At 42.3% G+C, this 23,417-nt stretch overlaps 1 protein-coding gene across 3 annotated transcripts in view; it reads right to left on the bottom strand.

Moving 5' to 3' along the window:
* The window catches only part of PLOD2 (procollagen-lysine,2-oxoglutarate 5-dioxygenase 2), a 48,931-nt gene extending 36,948 nt beyond the window's left edge, over window positions 1–11,983 (bottom strand). For 2 of the 3 annotated variants that reach the window (XM_050977817.1, XM_050977818.1), the window contains exon 1: window positions 11,845–11,983. In XM_050977817.1, coding sequence (XP_050833774.1) covers window positions 11,845–11,968 — 124 coding nt within the window. In that variant the 5' untranslated portion in view covers window positions 11,969–11,983. Of the gene's footprint in view, window positions 1–9,964; window positions 10,463–11,844 lie in introns of those variants that run through there. The other variant, XM_030227130.2, reaches the window with a different exon arrangement.
* Window positions 11,984–23,417: the final 11,434 nt, after the last annotated feature.

Here is a 23,417-nt window from a genome sequence, read left to right as displayed (position 1 = left end):
TGTGTCAGACAGATTTCCGATAGTTACACCCACAAAACAGCTGCTCTGTTTTGAAAACAAGCCTGAGAGGGCACGAGTTTAGCCAAGAAAAGTATATCCAGTGACTAACAGAATTCATTTTCACATGCAAATTAGAAACCCTCTAGCACACAAGTTGTGAAAGACAACAACACTGCACACGGAGCACATGCAGCGCGTTAGGAAATCCAGTGAAAGTTTATCAAAACAAACTTCTAGTCTTTTTTTGCTGCTACCACCAGGGACCTGACTGCATCATAAATATTTATTTCCAGAAAAAAGATCAATAAACCAGAGGCTTTGCCTTCAGAGCATTGCCTGGCAGGGGCTAAGCCAGGAATTGGTGTGGCAGGACTGCTTTAAGTAGCGGTGACCTTTCTCCTCGTATCCTGGCAAAGAAGCATGCAAAGAACTACAGTCATTCCTCACACACCCACATGGTTCTTATTTATCTTGAATGAACACTCAGAGATTACTACATAATTTCTACCAGGGGTTGTGGGCACTGGTATAGCAGATTCAGAGCAGCCAAAACTGAGGATATTGCTCACAGCCACACAGAAGCTGACATTTAGTCTTTGGATTCTACTACAGACTCCTCTGGAGTAGAAGTGAGCTGCAAGATCAAAAGACATCTGTTCATGGTACCACATTATGACATTAAAATCTATCTCTATCATTAAAACTAGTGGCTTATAATGGTAAACAAATGATGTTTGGTACTTGTAATACATTTTTATCCATATTCTAGTGTCTACATAAAACAGCCTACTTTCCTGTTTGCAGATTACATCCCACCCTGAGCTGCTCAACACAGGAATGATTGCTCATTTAATGGAAAGATTGATATCCAAAGTCACTTATTACAATATGCAAAATAAATCAACAGCAAGCTAATAAATGAGTTGCTAGAAATCACAGAAAAAGCTTGGAAACTGGAAGGATACTAGGAATATTTCTGTTGGTTTAAGAAAAAAAAAACCCACACAAAATGGAAAAAAAAAGTCTGGTAGTACTAAAGCATAGGCTGAACAGATTCCTGGAAGAAGCACATGGATGTATCCAGGCTCATTGATAAAGCTGTGTAAGTATCTACTATGTCTCCTGAATCTCTGGTAATGTGGGAAACCAACAGAATATAGTTTCCCCCAAAAACAAAACAAAACAAAACAAAACCAAAAAAAAAAAAAAAAAAAAAAAAAAAAAAAAAAGAAAAAAAGGAGGGAAAAAACCCCAAACAAACTCCAAGCAAAGCAAAGACTTGATTCAGCATGCTTTGACACTCATAGAAGCATGCTTCTTTATCATTGGAGAAATGCATTAAAGCTCAACACAACTGAAAAACTGTTTTCAGCATGGATTCCTCTTGTTGAACTTAAAGAGCACAAAACACAATTTTTCCACATGCTTTCAAGCTGAAGCTCTACAGATAACTAGAGAATCACCAGTGGTGCCAAGAGCAACTTTCTCATTTATATGGACTCAGCCTGTATGCTCAAAATCCCAAGAACCATTAAGACAGCTAAAATACCACAGACCACTTTCAAAACCCAGATCTTTTAGCACAACACAATCTTACACTTATCACTGACAAAGGCAATATTAGACTCTGCAAAAAGAATTTGGATTTTCCACTATGAATAGGAGTTATTGCCTTAACTTAGGATTCTGTGTCAAAATATTTGAAAATCCGCCTACTCTGTAAAGATGTCAAACAGCTGGAGATGGGAAAACCCCATCATATACAATGTAACCATGATTATAAGTTATACCTACAGACATCTGCTTGGTTACTGTAATCCAGCAGCAAACAAAGATCTTAAGTTCACAATGAGAAAAACACAAACTATATGTGTATATATATGTATATACACATCCAGTGAGAGCTCATGACATACATATGCTCAAATAAAGCAGTAAGCCAACAGAAGAGCTTCTGGTCAAATAAAAGTTTGGCATAAGGAGAGAAAAGACAGAGCCATCCGACAGCTGTTTATTTTCCCCCTAGGATTCTTTAGAAACACAACAATGTGCTGAAATAGCAAACATGGTCATCTTCTTTTCTCAGGAAATAAATGTGCATTACACTGCAGGAGGGGGAAAGATGACTGGGGCATAAAACAATACTACTTCATACTTGGGAGTCCTGAAGTTTTTTTAATCTGATCTTTATCCAAAGCTCAGAACAGTGCTGCATGCCTCCACTCATCCCACACTTCACTGCTTCCTCCAGAGGCAGACTGGCTTCAAAGTCCCACTAACCATAGCCATGATCACATAATCAGACTGGATTCTCTGCAGCTCAGCAGTATGGTTGGATTGATGCTAAAAACTGTCCTTGGATGGGAGACAAAATATGCTTGAAAAGCTCATGAAAGATCAGAAAGTGGTACAAGTTAAAATAAATTATAAAATTGGAATGAAAAGATAGCAAGTTAAGAGCAGTCATGGATTACCAAGCACCTAGTACATACTGATTTTCTATACCAATGCAATTCTTGTGTGAGAGAGAAGGTTTTCTAGGAACCAATGCCTTTAAAAGCCAGAATTTGAAGAAACTGACCTTACTGAGACCTCAGTTTGATCTGTTTTCCTCTGTATGACAAACCTCCCTTTAATCACTGCACTTCTATGCATGCAGGTCTTGCTGCAAAATACAGACAGTAACACAAACATTACTTTTGTAATTTCCAAAAACTTATGAGATTCTTCTTGGCCACCTACTAACAGATTTGTATCAATCTTTCTTTTGATGGCAGAACTAAGAGGTAGACAGGTATCACCTCTGCTACCACCTGCTCTTTATACTGGTTCAACCTGCAGAAAAAAAAGGAAAGAAAAAAAAAATAGAAGGTACTTCTGTCTTTAAGCCGTTGCAAACAGTTTATAACCAAAATTGGCATTTATCAGGATCACTCAATGCATGGGCTCTCTATGGATAATCCTTCCTGTGCTCTTCCATGTTATCTGTAAATCTTATAGCTGCTGGTATTGAAGCTGCCAACACTGTCCCAAGATAGGGAATAGACCTAATAAAGGAGAGAAGCTTCCAGGAGCTCTCTAGGGAAAGAAATACACAAAGTATCATTTCCCAGTTTCAAATGGCTGGTACAGTTGCAGCTTCCTCAGCCACAGTACAGGCTGCCTGTTACAGGGTTCTCCCTCTTCTCAGGCGTTTCACAGGAACAGAGAAGCTGAATTAAAAAACACATCCTTGCACTAAGCAGGAGCTGCTCTCAATTTTCTCACAGTAGAGAATCTATGTTAGATTAGCACTTGCTAACACACAGCCCCTGGACAGGACACCACAATTTTTTTTTTTTTTCCCCTACAAACTGAAATTCCCTCAGGCTTTAATTCTCAGCAGGCAGTGGTGAGAACAGGCACTTTCCTCTCCCGGGCAGACTGACTCACATGGCAAGTGTACAGAGCTGCTGCTCACTGCTGTCTGTTATCACACTGCTTCTGATGTCACACCAATACAGCAGCTTAAACAGTTACATTGAAATGGTCAAATGTTGAACAGAGCCAGTTCAAGACCAATTAAATAAAAATCTGTGACAAACAAACCACAGCTCCTTCTGTGTGTGTTTATCCATACCTACACACACTTTCAAGGGTTAGCAGGAACTCCCAATATACAACTGATTTCAGGAAACATTTGAAAGCTGATTACATCTCAGCTCTTAACTTACTTTCTTTTAATTCAGTAGTATTGACTATATAGTCAACAAGAGCTCATTAAGAACTGTATGTGCACTCATCAATCACACCCGTCAGCCCTGAGTGCAGCACTGGCCAGGGCTCAGGCCTGCCCTCACTCTAATGCAAGATTTCCTTGTTTTGATAGTTAAACAAAGCCAAATACAAGCAGCAGTAAAGTGCTTTTCCATCAGCTTCAGAGGACTTGGATGAGACTCCGCATACTGAGTCAGTTATTCTGCAGAAAAGCAAAGATAAGACGTGTGCCTTAGTTCCCAAACTAAGAAAAAAATTAAAATCCACTGTTTGTAAATGACATCATTGCCATGCATGAAGGAACTCCTAGCTGCCTAACTTCCTGACAAATGGGGAGCAGATCAGGTTGCAGCTGTTTATGGGTGCCCAAATAGAAACGAAACCACAAACATCTTGAGAGGGAGTGGATGGAGTCATGGCACAGGCTGTGTCTTGCCTGAACGCACAGCTTGGACAGCCACGCTATAAACTGTCATCAGGGCTGTGCAGCTGAGAGCAGGACACAATTAGCATCAGCTGGCTAAGTGAGAAAGTTTACTCAGCTTCTGCCTTCTTGCAGCCTTGCCCTCTCTTGTCTCTCTCATAAATATGTATCTGCAGAAGAGCATGCTCCTTCTTGGGCTGCTGTTTCACAAACCCAGCTGTTTAAACAGAAGCGATGGCACACAGCCCCAGGCATTGCTGAAGTCAATCTTTTGACAGTTTATCAATCCATTGATGAAACTCAGCAGATAAGATTTGCAATAATAGTTTCTCCTTCAACTAGAAAAAAGAAAGCAGAGAGGAATTGAGCTGGAAGTGGGGCCACCCTGAAGACCCACAGCTGTCCTTTGCTGTCCTTCGTGCCTCTCTGTGGTTCATGTTGTGAGCAGATGCTACCACCCAGATCAGTCAGTTCATCTGAAAAAGCTGCCCTACAGCTTCACATCTGGCCCTGTGTCCAAACACTGGACACATAAATTCTTCACACACGTTACGCTACCCCAGAAACAAATTTAAAAAAAAATCCCATACTTTTCCCAGTTCCCTTTTCCGAGTGAACAAGAAATTCAAACTCCACACTTGTGCCCTGTCCTGTACAACTCGGTCCTTCAAATCGTGAAATAAAAATTCTGTGCTACTTGTGACACAAGACACCACGACATGGCACGTATGATGGATATTTAAAGGTGTTTTTAACATCATACATTTCACCCAGCAGCTTCAGGTATTAAAGTTATGGGCCTGGCTCTGATCCAACACAATGGCTTTGCAGTGAAGTAAGGCAAAATTAAGTAAAATGCTTCCAAAGATACTGTATTAAAGTTTTATGTGAATTACAAAATTAAAGAATCTATTTTTATTTTTAAAAAAAAAGAAAAATGCTATCAGATGTTGATTAGTTTCTACACAGCTGATTTCAGCAAGAATGGGTTAATTCAGCACATTAACACAGAACCACATGTACAGAATCCATTCTCAGAGGAGTGGCACTTAAATGACAAGCCTATTTTTGTTTAGCTTTTTTTTTTTGGTCTTTGTTCCCTTACAGTATGTTTCCATTTATTACAAATACTGCAGCTTCAAAAATATACTTTCTCTTTCCTTACACAAACAGATATCTGGGATAAAACTGTGACTTCATGTATTTAGTCCCCTTATCATTACTATAATCCATATTTTTAAAATCAAACTCACCTTAAGGAAGAAATTGAGAAGCAGTTCTATTAATCCTAAAGCTACTTGTAGTGTCAGGCTGTGCTTGCAAGCATGTATTCCTTGCGAGTTAAGTGTCATTTATTCTCTAGAGGTACATTGCTACACATGATACGCAAACCTGCTGCTAATCTGTTTGGTTGTTTTTTGTGCTGGAGAGAATCCTGCTACTGTTCAAATTAAGAGGGATCAAAAATATTCTTCCCTTTCCAATCTGTTTGCAACTGGTCCCTCAAAAACTATAAAAAATTAACATTATAAATGAAAACAAAAATGCCCTTACTGTGAGCATGCTTACTCCCCATGACAAGGGAATTCACTTAAACAGCATGTCAACTAATTTGTAATTCAGACTGGCAGCTCTACACAAATGGAAAGATACTGCTTTTGATTACACAGTGCAATAGTGCTAATTCAACAGGCAAACTAAACATTTCCCCATGAAAAGACAAAGTCATTTATGCTTAAGTAAGCAGCACTGAAGGAAAAAGCTAAAAACTTGCCCATTAATGATAACTCCCCAGAATATGCCACCAACCTAAAGAAAACCCTGAGAAATAATGCTAGTTTATATCCTTGACAGAAACACATTTCACACAAACCCCCCCCGGCTCAGATAAATACAGTGGTCATCCCACTGCACCCCTTCAGTGCAATTTACAGCACCCAGTGCTGTTGGAAAAGGTCACAACTGCTTCATTCTCCTTCCTTTAACTGAAAATGCAGTTCACAATCAAAGTTGCAGTAACCCCACCATATGTCAGAGCAAAGCAATGACACAACCAACCCTGTGGTGTACTTTCACAGCTTAATTATTACCTTCACCTATGAAAAGAAAGAAATTAATCTATGGGGGGTTTTTTTGTTTGTTTTGTTTGTTTTTAGCCAAAGAGACTGGCATTGTGCAGCCTCTAACCCAAGTGCTACGGAGAACTCAGACTGCAAACCTTGGGTATCTTCAAGGATGAGTATTTTCCAGGAAAGAATACACGATTAAAGCACAACTTCACTGCTTTGCACCTCTACCGCAATGCTTGATCATTTTTAACTAACTTCCAAACACCCAGACCTCCCACTAGACACAGTTTCATTTGTCATTCACTATTTATTTCAAAGCAGGAAGCTAAAGATATCTCCAGGAGTAGGTAATTCCATCTAAGTGGTGCACACTGACGGTACCTGCACGACGTGCCCCAGACACAGGTAACCCAAGCACTGCCTACTGCACAGTCAGCTCTGGCTCCACCACCCTCTGCTTTTCCCCTTCTCCTCTAAGGAGCAGCTCTTTCATACAGTCCTCACAAAAAGGGTACAAAACTCCCAAGATATCCGGAGGAGGTTTTTCCACAACACAGGTTTATGTAGCACTTTTAGGTACTGTGGTGACAAGGGGAGACAGACGTGGCACCAGTAAAGAGGCAAAAGACAGAAAACAGGGCAGAGAGACAGAGGCAGGCACAGAGAGCTGTGCTTATGGCCTCTCCTTCCCCAAGCATGCCGAGTCTGCCAGTACTTCTAATAAGTATGTCAGGATGGTTGAATGACTAAATTTTCTTGTTTGGGCTCCAGAGGTGACCCAGAAGGAAAAGCCTATCGACCGCTGTCACTCAGAGCATTGGGCTGAGCCCCAATTAACAGAAATGGCAGCAGTACATGCTGTATCAAAGGCAGTCCTTGCAGAGCTAGACCAGCCAGCAGTTACTGCTTGAACCATTTGTGACCAGCACTTGATGGATGCTGGGGTGGAGGAGAGCCCGGTGGCTCAGTGCTCCACATCCAGCTGAGCCGCCACACCTCCCAGCCCAGCTGCTCTGGGAAGCCACCCACGCTGCTGGAGCACCCCGGGCCACCCGTCCTGCTTTGGGAGGGCACACAGACAGCCACAAACCATGGGGCCCACTTCAACCTCCTCCTGACAGCCACCATCACCACCCGGGCCCCGATGCTCAGCGTGGCTCCGGCCGAGCCACCGCAGCCGCTCTGGGGAGCAGAGTCCAAGTCTGCAAAGCCATTTTCCTGCAAACAGCTGATTGATAAAACACCCTAGGTGAGAACATCATTTACATCTGCTGCCAAGAGAGTGTGTGCCTCTCACACAATCACAAATGCTGTTTCTACTGACTTTCTGCGTGTCACAATGAGCAATCTGCAAGCAGCAAGCGTAGCGCAATGAAAATATTTCAGCCCTGATGTTTTAACACAGAAACTTTTGCATCTCCACCACACAGGAGCCAGTGTTTCTGAGCTCAACAGTGCTCTTCTCTGTGACTGCCTGAAACATAACCCTGCGGCCAAGGAAGGAGAGGAGGGATTTCTGCAAACACACTTTGCCACAGGGCCGCACTGATTGCTCCCTGTGAGCAGCGCTGTGCAACAGGCAGCTCTCCCAAAATCACTTTTTCAAACCCTTCTGAGGAAGGTCTGATTGAGAAATAAAGATGCAGCTTGGCAGTTGGTTCCAGACAGTCTTGTTAGAGCTTTTGTTGCAAGTAAGCAACACTAATGGACTGCAGTAAAAACTGACATGGAAATTGTGCCTTCTCCGGCTGTTTTACACTGAATTGTACAAAGTATCAAGAGACTAGAAACTGAAAAACAGATTTCTAGAAATAGAGGCACCATAAGGTTTGTTTACTGTATTACTCCTTCAAGTAATACAGCACAGACTTAGGGAAAGCATTGAAGGGTTAAAACGAATAAAAACAAGTAACACAGCAGGCAGTGTCTGAGGTCAAGAAACTGCTCTCAGAGTGGTTTCAGTTCAGCAGAGAATTGCTACAACTCAGGCTGCTCGTGTCTAAATTAAAAGAATTAAGGTCTTCCTGCATGAACACCACATAAACCTACCAGTGCTTTCTTGCACTGTAACTTGTGTGGAATCATTTCTATTACTGATATAGACAAAGCAGTCTATTTTTGGGCTGCTGAATCATACATTGCTGTCTGGAATAGGAACTCTGCTTCGCACACATTTGAAAAGCTGAAGGAATAAAGAAGAATCCTTACCATGTCAGCTATTAGTTTACACCAGCCTGAGAGCCCACATTTCAAGTGCAGGTAAAACAAAACATTATTTGAACAGATATGTTTGCGAGAATAACTGTTTACCATAACTAATTTCCAAAGAAGTTCAACTTACAATCTCACTGCCCTGAAAACAGGGATAGGAGCTCAACTTTTTGCTCAAACCTGTTCCCGGGGGGTGCATTCCGAAGGGCAGCAAAGGCTGAACGGCAATGCTCACACCTCCCAACACACAGCAACCACACCACAGCCTTCAGAGAAATACTCTGAATGACCAAAAGTAGCAGAGTACTACAAAAACTGGAAGTTAGAACTTCATTGAGTGGTCTGGTATTCTTCAACAGTTTTGGGTTTTTTAAATTATTTTAACTTTTTATACTACTTATCAACTAAAGTAGTAGTTTTAATATCAAAGTTAGAACCTGCTGACAAAACTTGTTGCTCAAATAAAGAAGCCTCCTTGATTCACTCCAGAAGAAATTAAGCTAGATATTAAAATAACTTGATAACTCTTCAAGAAATAAACTATTTTGGATTTCATGTGATAAGAATGTAGTGGGATGAAATACCTTTGTATGCCTAGAATAGAAATCAGAAGTACATACTCTAAACAGTATTAGAGCAAAAAATAGGTTTTGGCATATGGCTGGATATACATGTGCTTGGACACCTCTCTCTGAGGGAATTTCCTGTATACATTTCTTTATTTTACATGCGGAAGATGAAATTTCTTTCTACATCCTGGCTCTTTGAAGCAAACTCTAGTGAAAGGCAGGGAAGGCTTTGCAGGATGGGAAGGGGCACTGGAGGCTCCGGCTGACTTTTGCACGAAGTAGGAAACCTCATCAGCGGCTGCTGAAGTTCAGGGAAGCAGTGACTGATGCTATTGCTTTTCCGAGCACTGGAAAAATATGTTCATCAACACCTTGCCTCGTGGAGATGGGAGAAAAAGGGCGGGGGAGCAGGCAACGAGAAAGTTTAGGAGTCTCAATTCCCCTTATGGAATCATTTTCTTTTTTTTCTTTTTTTTTTTTTTCCCTTAAATGGAATTAGGCATCTATGAACTCCAGGGCGGGTTAAGACGCTTTCAGCCGAGCTGTTCGTCTCGACAACAACCTGGAGAGCGCTGCCCCGGCAGCCCCTTCCCCCAGCTCCGAGCCGCTCCGCGTTACCGTGCGGGGCAGGGACGGGCCGGTGGGAAATAAATAAATAAATAAATAAATACATAAATACATAAATAAATAAATAACACGGCCAAGCGGCGGGTCCCGGCGTTCCCTTCCTGGCGGATGTTGCCGAGCCGCCAGGCATAAAGCGGCCGATGTCGCCCGGCCAGCAGCGCATCCCCGCCGCCCGCACACACCTCCCGCGGGCACGGCTACCGCATCCCAGCCCCCGCACCGCATCCCGGCCCCCGCACACACCTCCCGCGGCCACCGCATCCCAACTCGGCCCCCGCACCGCATCCCAGCCCCCGCACCGCGCTCACCTGCGGGGCCGGGGTGCCGCTCCGCCGCCGCCGGCAGCGCCAGGGCGAGCAGCGCCGGCAGCAGGAGCCGCGGCCACCGGGCGCCGCTCCTCGCCATCTTCGCCCTCCGCACCCGCCGGCCTGCCCGCGCCACCGGCCCCCGGCAGCGGGGGAAAGGGGCGGGCGTGGAAAAGGAGAGGGGAGAAGGCGCCTGGGGACCGCGGCGGGCAGACAGCGCTCCTCCTCCTCCTCCGCGGCGGGCAGCAGCCACGGGCGCTCCCCCCGCGCCGGGCTTTATACGGCGGTGGGAGGGCCGGCGCAGCCCGGGCACCGGCGGCGCAACAGGAGCCGCTGTCGGCGCACGGTGCCGCCGCCGCCGCCGCCGCCGGGGAGGGGCGAGCGGCCAAGCCCCGCCTCGGCCCCGCCGCCCGCCGCGGGCGCGGCCCCGCACAGGCGCGGCCCCGGGAATGGGGCCGGAGGGCCGGGGGCTCGGCCGTGCCAGCCCCGTGCTGTTTGCCGGGCCAGCAGTTACTCTCGTCTGCCCCGCCGACACTGCTCAGTGCCTTTATGTGTGGATAAACGTATTCCCAAACGTGTGATTTGGTTGAGAGGGTGTGAGTGCCTGAAGCTGCTACGCCGTGAGCCCTTGGAAACGACGCGAGCCTTCCGCCGGTGTGCCCCGATGGCATCGGGAGCGCGCTGCCCATCCGCTCTGCTTGAGAAGGACACGTCTGTCAAAACCTCCATCAGCTCAGCATTCAGCTGACTTGGTTCGTTTGTCAAAACACACAAGACTGCTCCATTTTTACCGTTAAATAACAGCCAAAAAAATCACTGCAGGCAGGATCGGTGATGATAAAGTGTACTGGCCCACCTTCACTCTTTTTCTTATTGTGATACAAAGCATATTCAAATAAATACCATAAATGTTTAAAAGTGACATTAAAAAAGCATACTCAATACCATAAATGTTTAAAAGTGACACAAAATTTTAAAAGCAGATGTCAACCTATTGGAATCAGTGTAGATTTACACCTTGGAAATACTATTTGAAGACCAAAGGCATAATCCAAAACAAAAATTAGTGGTGAAAGCAAGATTCATGTATTTGAGTTCCACGTATATAACCATCAAATAGACACCTCATTTTTTTTAATCCCAAATGTCTCTATGGGCTTAACAGATGTTCTTTTTTGGACCTATAGAGAAGAGAAAAAAAAAGGGGGGAAAGAAAGGGAAAACTTGCCCTAGGCTACTACGGCTCTAAGTGTGTGCTGCTATTTGGAACCAAGGGCAGAAACCAGAACCTGCATTATTCTCCCAGATGCCTTTATGGTCAATTGGAAGAGCTCATTCTTTCTGGATCAGACTGCACAGATAACAGAGATGGATAGCAAACCAAATAAAAAGATTGGGTCCTTGGTCTGAAGGAGCTTCTGCAAGGTAGAGGCTCATGAAAGCAGCAGCTGGGAACTAAAAATGTAATTATGCAATTGATGGAGAAAGAAAAACGATCCTCCAGTTCTTGGGAAATTACTCATTATGTACTTTTCCCTCCCACCTCTTCCAGGCACAGCAGAGAACAAATATGTTTTGAATGCAGACAGTATGACCACAGCACTGCACACATCCATGAACAGCCTCTGCTCATTCCTCCAAGAAGCAGCACCACTGCTGCTGATCACCTCATCACATTAGCTGAAAACGAGCAACGCCGTGACTGGGATAATCCTGCAATACATCTATCTTCAGTTTTGGTTTTTCAATAAACAAGTTCAAGAAATTTGGCTAATGGAAAATGAAGATGGAAAAAATAGTTAATCTATCACAGCTGTAGTTCTAAGGTAGAAAATAGTTTAAACAAGCATTTCAAAAGAGATCCTCCACGGATCAAATCTCACCGCAGATCCAGTACAACTTAATGGCATCACTTGTACTGAGAGATAGAAAGTGTAATTGCAAAGCTGGAAAAAAAAAAAATTGGGAAGAAATCACTAAAGACATGTAGAACACACTTAGTACCATCAACCCTGAAAGAAATCACAGATTTCTTCAATAAAGTCTGAGAGGAAAAAACAGGACCATTGGGTATAATTTCAGAATACCATGGAGATGATGTCATGGCTCCCAGGGATGGAATGGAAATCAGACAAAGCTTCAGCCCCTAGACTTGAGAGTAAAATCAGGGGCTGATGGTCACGTACATAGCCAGTGCTTTGAGAAATCACAGCCATAAGCAGCTGCTTTCACCAGAGAAAATACACAGGTCCTGAAACAGCACTGTTAGGTGGAAACCAATGGGCATAAAGAGGAGAGAGCATCCAAGAGGAATCCTTGGAGGCATTTTGTTATCAAAATGTACAAGTAAACAGTAGCAGGGAAGAATGAAAAGAATTGGTGAAAGAACTCTGTAAATATGCAACAGTGAAAGGAAAGGAAATAGCTGGCAAAGACAGATTTCTAAAGTAGGAGGAAAATGGGTTGAGGGGACTGTGATATAAACACAGCTCATACCTGTAAGTGCAAGCCCCGACTTGGACTAGAAATTTATGCATTTTCTTGTTATTTTCCATGGTCTCTTGAAGGCTAGTTTCAATTTTAGACTCTTCTTAGAAAAGGCAAGCTTTGTCCCCAGAGAGAAAACAGAGCTGAAAGCTACCCAAAATACTGCTTTCAAAGTGACAGATGTGGTCAAGACTTCTCCTACCCCCAGAGGCTTCACTCGGACATTGGCTGATGGAAAGGAAAATGCTTGTGAAACTCCAGAACTGAGCTGCACCAGCTGTGCAGTGCCCAGGGGCTCTCTCTTGCCCTGCTCTCACAGACACTTGGGTTGGAAATGCTGCTTTTGTGCACAAATACCAACTTCAAGGCCTGAACTGGCAGCTGGTGGTTAGCAGGGTCTTCAGCTCTCCTGATGCTTTTGCAGGCTGCTTCAGGAATATATTGCTAGTGTAGCATCTGCAACACTTAAAACATTTAAATATTAGAGCTCCTAAGATGAAACTTACTCTCAAACCAAAACAATTTTAAAGAATAACATAGGCAGTATTGAGTGAAATGTCAAAGTATGCCTGTTAAACTACAGAGGTTAACTCCTGAAGCAATTCCTGTGGATGTTCCAAGAAACAGGCTCACATTCTTGCTATTCTCACTATTTGTTCCTTTGATTATTTTACTTTATTGAGCCTTTTTCCCTTTCCTCTGCAACAAGGCAATTTCTTCATAAGAAATGAATAACTTTTGTTAAGTAGGCATGGAGGATGGCAGAGAGTTTTAGTTGTGAGGCCTTGAACATGGGAGCCCAAGGATTTTTTTTTGTCCTAAAACTACAACAGTAGTGAGGAAAACAAGAATAAGAGCAACTGCAAGCAGTCCTCAGTTCCAAAATTAACTGTGTAAAGTGTTTTTCTAATCTCATAATCAGTTAGCAAATTTGTTTATTTTTCAGACCCTGTGTATTTTCAACAGCTCAGCAATAATATCTGAAATTAGGTGGCAAGTATTTGAGAAAAATTCTACAGGACCTGTGCAGAAGCCAACAGCTTCCTGAATTGTTTCTAACCCTAATTCCTTCGGTAGCTCTTCCTGGATATTTAGAGAGATCTTTTACAGTCCCAGTAACTCCCTGTCTGTATTTGCCCATCTGTACCTCCTTTTCCCTGTCTCCTAATTGTCTGTAGGAAATTATCGTGAGGTTAGAACCCATCTTACCCAAACCACCACCAATTTCGTATTTCAAAATGCATGAAGCCAATGCCACGTGGAATGGAAACAGAGACAGTTCACTGCAGTACCAGCCACCAGTGCTGTCAAAGGGAGGGAGGTCCTGCTGCAGAAAGCTTTCTAAACCACAGGAACTTCTTATGAGACCTTTCTCACATCCTCTAATTACTCTTCATCTCACTGTCCTTAAAACAAAACCCAGTGTGTGCAGCTGCAGGGCTTTTCCTCTCCCTGAATTTACCTCACCTTGCATCTTGGCCTCAAAACCATTCTTTTATTCTGGAGCCCTACTAGATTACCTTTTCCACAAATGCTAAAATGGAGAAGTGTCGGTCACATGAACTTCCTTCCCTAACCTTGTAACACTAAAATTATTCATTATACATTAATTAAAACAAAAGAAAAATAACAAGATTGATGAGTGGAAAGCCAGAGACAGAAGAGATTTTCAACAATTCCCCAGCAGCATTCCAAGAATAATATAAAATCATCATGCAAGGATCCCAAGTCCCTAACCTCAATAAAGATCATAGTTTTCTAACAGATAATAAAGTTTTGTTTGGGCAAAATCAGAAATTCCCCATGTATTTTGAACACCAGCAGTCATTAGTTATTTGCTATAAAGAACAAATTGATTCATCTCCTATTCCAGATTTTCCTCTCAAATGTCTTTCTTGTTTCATGAATTTCGTCCTCTCTGTGTGTTACAGCAGTAAATCCATAACAGTGATTTCACTGCCTGGATCAAGTGGATATAAACTATAAAATTAAATTAAAGGTTTTGACTTCTTGCTTAAATCATGGATCTAACTTATTAATCATATTAGTTACATGAGTTCACTTTTGAAACTAGATTTCTAAAAGACCTTTGAGATAGTAAGTCATACCAATTTTTCCACTTCGATTATTTACCTAGTGTAATTTCTAAAAACAAAACACTAGTTTTGAATTATAAATTCAACACATATCAGTATTTTACATGAGTCAGAGTTAGCTGAAAATAGATGTTCGCTATTATAAAATAATACTAATAGGAATTGACATTCCAAATTAATTTAAAAAAATAAAAACCCCTTGTCATAGGAAAAAAATTTCTTCAGATATATTTAGTTTAGGTGCCTGAAGTTGTTTCAATTTGACCACAAGCCAATGAAACACTAACATTAAATTATAACTAACTTTTCTTCTTTTTCAAAGAAATATCAATAGGGACACGAAAGTCCATCTGGCAATGACATGGCATTAAACTGTGCATCCCACTGCCTGACTTAGTGTGTGTGTGCAAGCCTGTAATAAGGCCTCTTAAGTATTTCAACCCTAATAAGAACTCTTCCACAGACAAATTATTTCCTAAGAATCAGGCTAAATGGCACTGAAATTCTAGTCTCGCTCTCTGAAAATAGTTTCCCTTTGGTCTCCTCCCTTTAATTTACCCTCAATTTCAACCAGAATATTTCTCTGAGGTGCAGTGGTGTGATTATGGGTGTGATCCAACCATGCCAAGAGCTGCCAAGTGCTCCTCAGGGATGCTGAGCCCCCGCTGATTTCCAGGGATGCTCAGCACCTTCCACTGTGGAGCTCTGGGGGAACCTTTGGGTTGGAGTCAGGGTTTCTGTCCCAAACCACCCAATCAGAAATCACTTCATTTCATTCACTCATTTATAATTTTAGCTATAAACAGCTCCTATGAGCAAAAGATTAATAGGGCTAGCAAGCATTTCCAGGGTATAATCGGCTGTCGTCCCATAATTACTCAAAGAGATTGAACGAGTGGCTTTGAAATTACAAGGAGAGTTGCATTCTTTCACTGAGATGGCAGCAGCAAAACATGAATACCCATGAAAAGCCCTGCTAAATTTTTGTCTGTGGTCCATCCTTTAGCATTTAGGACATGGTTGCTCCAGCCTCAAGGGCCTATCCTGTGGTACAGAAGTCAGTGTTAATCCTGCTGATCTGGCCTTAAACCAGATGCATTAGTCCTCTGGTACTGCTTCTAGTGGACATAAAGGTCTGATCCTCATTTTTCACTTCCATTGCATTCATTTTTATGTGATTTATATAAGCAAAGAAACTGAGAATTAAATCCTGCAGAGTAATCCCTGCTGATCATGGTTGATCTTGTAAAGATTTCACTCCCATCACCCAATAAACTATAAAATACTTCCCAGAGCCTCAAATGAGAGGTGTTGAAATGCACAATTCATCAACATGACTAAAGTGTTGCTTTTGTTATAGTTTGGGGATGCAGAAAAGAATATAATAGAAAAGGAAGCAACATTCAAGAAAACTGGCAAAAAGAAAAATAATTTTAAACATTTGCTGTGTGGGATTAATAGAAACTAGTAGAAAAAATGCCTTTAAGAAATTTTCTGGAGCTGGGAAGTGATTGGAGTTTTGTGTCTGTCAAAACCCCATCACTGAAGAGCTGCTCCACTGAAGTGAGCCTGTGGGGTTGAGCAGGCTGAGGGGTGTCACACGTGTGTGATCCATAGGGGAGGGGAGCTCATGATGGGTTTTACAATAGTTCCCCTAAATCTGGCTATTTTTGTGATTTCAGAAGAGCAGAGGAGAGTTCTAGAGTGGCAATTTGGGAAAACCACTGGAGCAGAGAACCATGTCCCACAAGTATTCCCCTACGGAAAGACATCAGATTTCATACCCTCTGTTACTGAAATGGTTTTGGTCAAAATTTCTTTTCCTGCTTCCCCTGCTCTGGGAGTTTTATGTCTGTTCTGTCTATCCACAATGATCTCATTCTCTCCAGCTGACTTGTTTGAGGTAAATAGAAACTGCTGTCCTAATTTTGACAGGTAGTTTTTTTTTAGTAATTTAGTTTGATTTATAACAAAACTGCCATTAAATTAGTCTTATTCCTACTTCCTGTATGATGCAAATGAGGAATCCCAGATGGCTCAAAAACAACTTCTGGCAGCATTTCTGGAGCACTAGACTCAGGAGAGAAAAGAAAGGAGATGGACTGGCCATTATTTGGCTGCTGCAGAGTCCCTTTCCACAGAGCCTTTCAGCTCCCACTTTTCAGCAGGCAGTGTGTGAAAGAGCAGCCTCAGGAAAGGTAAAGGAAAGCTAAGAACCACCGATTTTTCTTAATTTAGTGGCTGGTCAAAATATTATATGGCTTTTCAATACCCAACTATTTTGCCTCTTGACAAAAAAACCTTTTACAGGGAAAAAAGGTGGCAGCCAATAAAAACAAGGAGAGCAAAAATAGCATATTTAAATGAACAGTTAAATACAGTTACCAGGAAAGCTGAGGCTGTGAGCAGTGTCCCTGGCACAAGCCAAAGAAGCAAGAAAATCTCATGACTCAATCAGTAGGGGAGTGTGCTTTCAAACTTAGAGACATTTAGGAGCTTTACACCTTTGAGAGTTCCTTCTAATCCTCTTCTCCCATCTTGCACTGTGTGTGTACACAGCTTTTTGTTACCAGGGAATGTGAAGGGCTGTTAGGTTCAGATCACTCCTAGAAAGCTCTCTCTGCAGAGCAGGCATCCCACCTGTCAGCTCACACTTGTGTACCCCATCCCTTCACTCAGTGGCTGAGAGGGCAAGTGTGAGAGCAAAACAGATTCAGAGCTTTAACACTGAAATGGCCAGGAGTTACTGAAGGGATGAAAAAAGTGTTAGGCCACAGGCTGTGTGCTGTGAAAGGGAAATGCATCCAGTCTGAATGGTTCTTCTCCACTGTATTTTTTAGACCAGTGACTAAAAGCACACATCCTTTTTTTTTTAATGCTGGGAGCTTGACTGTTCTCAGCTTACACAGAAAAGGGCACAGAATAGGCAAACTTTGAATAGCAGCAGTTCTGATGAATGTAATCCACTCTGTGTTCAAGACAACTCACCTTTCTACTGTTCAAAGAGAGACTGAAATAAATTGAGAAGTTCCAACAGAACCTCAAGAGAACTCTTTTCAAAAGATTTTGAAATTTAATTATTTTTTAGCACATCACTCAACAGAATCCAGGAGGATGGCTACTTTGAATTCAGAGACTGCAAGTTGTGCTTATTTAGTTTGGATGCTCAAGAAGTTGAAGTCTCTAACTAAAATAATTCTGATGACTTGTCAAGATTGGCAAAACCTGACACTGGCAGTACATTTGGTTCTGGTTTTAGGAGGGTAGTTTCAGGGGTGATCTGGCTCTTCATATCCAGACAATCCTAAGCCTGGAGTGTTCAAGGCAACATACAGATTGATTCTGCATTAGGGAACATGATGGAAAGAAATTCCTTTCTCTTTAAAGAAAACTAAACCAACTTTATGTATTGGAAGGCAGCAATATCCTCCAGAGTGGGGAGAAAATTGTGATGGATAAACAGCAGAAGTCCCAGGTACCCTGCAGTACCCCTGCACTCTGAATGGCTGCTCATAAAGTTCCAGGCAGAATGAAGAAAGTGGACAAAATGGCACATAAACTGAATATCAGGTGCTGACATACCTGGGTCTCCATCTTGTTCTGCTTTTCCCTCTTTCTCAGTCTTTTTTCACTCCATCAAGAGGATATGTGCAATATGAAATGCTGTAGCCAAAATCACTTTTGTGGAGTTTAGAAGATTGAAAATTACAGTCCCCAAGTACCCTCAGACAAACTGTGCAGGCAGCCTCTGTTCCAAGGTACCTCAAGGAGGAGGGACACTTGGTAGGCACAGAGCACACATCCCCAGGAGGCTCCTACTCCAATTTGGCCAGGAAAAAGCCAAATTGTTGTCATGGCAAAGAAAAGGGGTTGACACTAGTTCCTTTTCCTTGTATCCCTGTACCACTGTAAGGCTGTGCTGGCCTTTGAGACATTTACACAGTAACAGTGTTCTTTGATGAAGCCAGAATGAAATAAAGAGAAACCTCCAGCCCCTGTATCTAACTCTGGCAGGCAGCTATCCAGCAAATTATCACATCTCCTAAACCCTTACATACAGGAAAGTCTTATTAGTGTGGCTGTCCCATTGTGCTTACATTCTGCCTGCTACAGTCTAGAATTTATTGAAATTGTGACTGCAGAACTCACTATGGCTCAGCTATAATGCTCCCCACACATACTGAGAATACTGATTATTACTTGCATTCGGGTTCCTGGAGTGGGATTTGTACATGTGATTCAGGAAATACTGAGGTCAGTAATACTGCATTTGTTACTCTGCTTGGAAAAGCTACATAAACATTTGTGTTAACCCACTAAATTCTTCCTAACCAGAGATATGTGATATAAATTATAAACAGAAAATTCCCTTTCTATCAGCTATTAGCATATTATTTCCCTTTCATGTATCCTCATTTTCAAGATGCTTCCTGACAGAAGTTTTTTGAAGATAAAAAGTATTTAGTAAACATCTTTCCTCAGCAGGAACATTGGGTAATCTTAGCAGAATATTGTTAATTAGATTTTACTATGGGTATCAGTTAGGTATATACGGTATTGTTTGACTCCAGAGAGAATCAGACACATTGTGCACAGCATTGTAGTGACAGCCTGCAAAAATCTACTGAGCACCACCCGGGCTAGCAGGGGGCTAGCAGTTTGAATGATGATGTTGAGACTGTTACTAAATATTTACTGAGCCATCAGGACTCCTCAAATCACTGTCTAAAGCTATTGTGAGGTATTATTATTGCCACAGGCCACTCATATTACCCAATTTAAAAGTTCACCCCACAAGAGGTAATAGTGATAACATCCCCAGCTTTCCAGTCTAAAGAATGGGAATCACTTGCTTCCAAAACAAAATATAATCTTTAAATTGGACCCTGCTCAAATAGCTACCAAAGCCAGAGAGAGCTCTATGACACCATTTCCAACCTACCAGAGACAATATAAAGGCAGAAAAAAATTCCCCTCTAAATAACAGATATTCAGATAAATTTATACACTGCTAAAGTCAGGCTTCTGCAAAATCTCAGTGGGAGCCTTTTTTTGTTCCTGACACCTCTTGTGTCTAGTTCCAAATGAGCATCAGAGAGAATGAAGATTCTTGTTTTAGTAAGACCAGGCCATTTAATCCTGCTCTTCATCTCTCCCTTCTGCTGTTCATGAGCAGAAGCATTGCTGTTTATCAATATACATTTGTTCTGTTGAGTTATTACAAATAATTCTGAAGTTCTCAAACATAATTCTAGCTTTTTATTCCCCCTATGCCCTATGACTGTGTGGAGACACCTGATGATGTATGTAGCTGAATATAAACTTCCATAAACAGACGCTGTGAGTTGGAACTCAGCTGCATGTAGGCCATCCACACACTTTTTCCACTCTGACTCTTTCTCCCTGCATCCAGTTGGGGAAGTTGTTTTGGCTGTGCCTCCCCTGTGGCTGGTTCCACATCACACCAATGACCAACTGGAGTGAGGAAAAGCTACTGGCTAAATGTCCACAGCTCTCAGTCAGCACACCAGGACTCTCAGGTGAGTTGCACTCCTTTTCTCTTCTGAAAGGGATCTGCACTCTCCAGGCAACCTTCAAAGCCTTGCAGCCCTGTTTGTGGAGTCTGTCCTCTTCACCTCTCCAGAGACAGGGAACTTGCTGCAGCAATCAAAACTTTACTGGCTGTGTTTGTTTTTCATATCGTGCAGACAGGGGATATTAGGCAGGAATTTTCTTTACAATCACCGTTTCTATCACTTACTCTTGTTCTTTTCATCCCAGAGAAAGCCAAACCTTTTCCCATGTAATTTCTTTAAAGTGAGTCACAGAAGTCAACTGCTGCCCAGGCACTCACAGGAAAGGAGGATTTACATTTCATGTGTGTTTTTAGGAACACTCTCCTGTCACACCATTCATCTCCATGACTAAATTAGGTCATTCTTTTGCTTTTTCCCTCTTTGTATTGTAGAGGAAAACAGACGTGATTTATCAGTCTGTCATTATGGAGGAGGCTTCATTCTGAATTTGTCCATTCACTTCTAACTCCAGGCAAACTTCAGCCTGTGATTCCCATCATTTTGGGGTTCCATAACCAGAGAGCATGACTGGGCAAAGACCTGGATACTTTGGTGATTAAATATTTATAAAACACCTAATTTAGATGGTGGGTGGATGAGAGCAAGGAAGCAGCACTTCTCTGTGACGTGGTCACCCACAACCCACTGGAAAATACTTGTCAGCAAGCAGAGATGCAGAAAGCAGGTACCAGCAAATATGCTTTGTTCCTCCATGTGTGCTGTGCCTGAGGTGCCTGCTGCTGGCAGGTCCCTGGGGGACACTGGCAATGGGACCCCAGCCCCCCTGCACAGCACCTGGGTCCTCCTGCCCTCCCCCCAGAGCAGGGCTGTAAGGGAATCCTGTGCCTTTCCAGAGGTGATGAGGAAGAGAAAGCTACTCTTATGGATTTAAATGCTTTCCAGACTTCTACAGATTTTAAATTTATTGAATGAATTCTTAATCTTGCTCTAAAACACCTTTGGGAGCTGCATATATAAACTTTCAAACCAAAGAAATCTTTTGCACTTGGGATCTGCTCCATTAATAGCATGGAACTGATGGGACTTGGAATAAACTCAGTTACTGCTCCACAGTCACAGAAATCTCCAACAAACAGGGCACTGTCTAACTAAATCTAATATACTCATTAATTCAAGGATCATTATTCCATCACATACAAAAACTTTAAACACAAAATTGCTAGATTAACAGGAGTATCCTCATTGTTCTACCTGCCTTTTTTTTTTTTCCTTTGGGGGATAAAAAAGAAATATAGTTCTTATATTTACCATGAGAAGAGACACTTGATCAGGTGTTCTGACCAGAATGTCACACTCACTGCACTTCTCTTTCAGACACTCATAGTACAGCCAAACATGAACATGTGCAGATTAAAACATTTTGGTCCTCAGCAGAGTAAAGTGCTGATGCCACACTGACAGCCCAATAAGAGCCATCAGCTATTGCCAGAACTGCTGTGGGACTTTGCAGGAGGGCATTTGCAAATGCTTTATCAATACACATTTACCTCAGCAGCAAAAGGACAGACAGCATCACTTGTTGCAGCCTGGGTGGAAAATGCCTCATTCTTCCTCCTAGCCAAAGAAAAAGCACCAGAATCAAAATGACTTGCAGGGAAACAGCTCAGGAGCTGTCTGGGGTGGAAGCTAACAGTCTCAGGGAAGGAATGAAGCTTCAGGAACTCCAACAGGTTTCCCATTTTTACCTGTAATCAGGCAGCACACCTCCAAAAAAGCTCTCATCATGCTCCTTCATCCAGTCACTCCAGACTGCAGCTTGATTATTCAGCTGAGATTTCAAGCCCTGATATTTTTAGCATCCTTTTCTTGCTTTTTTCCCTTTGTCAGCAGGTATATTTGCATTTTTAAGTAGTCAAATTCTAATAATAAATGTAGATCAGTGAAAAATCCCCCCAAATGTACCCAGATAGAAATACTGCTCTGGCTGGATGTGATCTGGGATGCAGAGATTTATCAGTGCTCTTGGTACCTCTGGACCAGGTAGCTCCTTGCCTTTGACTTTGCCCATCTTGGCTCAAAGGATTGTGAAGTCAAACGTGTTTTGTAGATGTTTACACCTCAATACCTCTTTCTGAAAAGATAAAAACTTCACTTGTGCACACTTCTCTCTGCAAATGTGGTTTGAGTTTCTCTGATAGTGAGAACTTTTGCTAAATTTCACCACATAATTACTGAAGTGCAAATCCCCAGGAAAAACAATTTGCTGAAAAGATTTCATATTTGCAGCTTGAGAGATGCTGATTAGCTGGTGTTTTACTCTGGCAACAAATTGTAGTATTTTCCTTAGAGCATGCATAACCACTGATTTTTTAAAATTTATTTTCATTCCTTTTCATTAATATGCAATTTTGCACACATATTTTATTCAGCTATGCATATTGCTTAAAAAGTTGAACACCATAAATGGAGCACAAGCACTGCACAAAAAATTTAGTTGATTTATTCAGCAGATTTTGCCTTCCTCTGTCTTTGCTCTCTTCTCTACCAGTACCCCACTAGCTAATTCTCTTTTTCTTTTATTTTCCTTTATTTTCCTTTTTTTTTTTATGTTCTGCAACACATAGGTAAGTTCTTGTTCATTTCAATGGCCACCTTTAATTCTTGGTGCAATCTAATATTAGCTTACCACCTCTAACAGCCCTTCCAAAGTTTGTTCAGTGGAAAGGACAGGGCACAGTGAGCCCTTGTCTGTGTTGAACAACTTTGCTTGTATTCCTTTTCTGTCCCAGTCTGGCACCAAGCAGAACACAGGCATAAACAGTGTCTGCAAGCTCAGCCTCAGTCTGCTGAAAGACCTATATTTTTCCACGAGCCACAAATTCTGCTCTCAGAAAAATAGATTATAAAACAGTGTGCCTCAGTCCCTTCATCCAGTCATATGCAGTGGGATCAAAAAAAAAAAAAGAAAAAAAGTTTTATACCAGTTAAAAAGCAAGATTGGCTGCAGGGGCAAAGGCAAGCAGGATTTAGGTGTTAATGTGTAGGACTTTGCCAGATTTACACACTCTTGCAGTATGAGGATTCATTTTGTTCACATTCCCCAGAGCAAGTGCTGCTCTGCGTGGTTATGTGTGGCTGGAGAGAGCCACAGTAAGAGCAGGAGGCTGAACTTGAGCTGAAATATTGCCTGGGCTTGGGAAAGGTCATAAAGAACCAAAGGAACAACTTGCAGCATGTACAGACTGCTGGAGGGAGCTCCTCAATGCTGTACATGACAGCTCAGTGGTACAGCAGGCTGTAACTGAACAGACAGCAGAGCAGCACAAAGAAATGCCT

Source organism: Serinus canaria, chromosome 9, assembly GCF_022539315.1.
Source record: "Serinus canaria isolate serCan28SL12 chromosome 9, serCan2020, whole genome shotgun sequence".
NCBI lineage: Eukaryota > Metazoa > Chordata > Aves > Passeriformes > Fringillidae > Serinus > Serinus canaria.
This window is presented reverse-complemented; position numbering and strand designations above follow the sequence as displayed.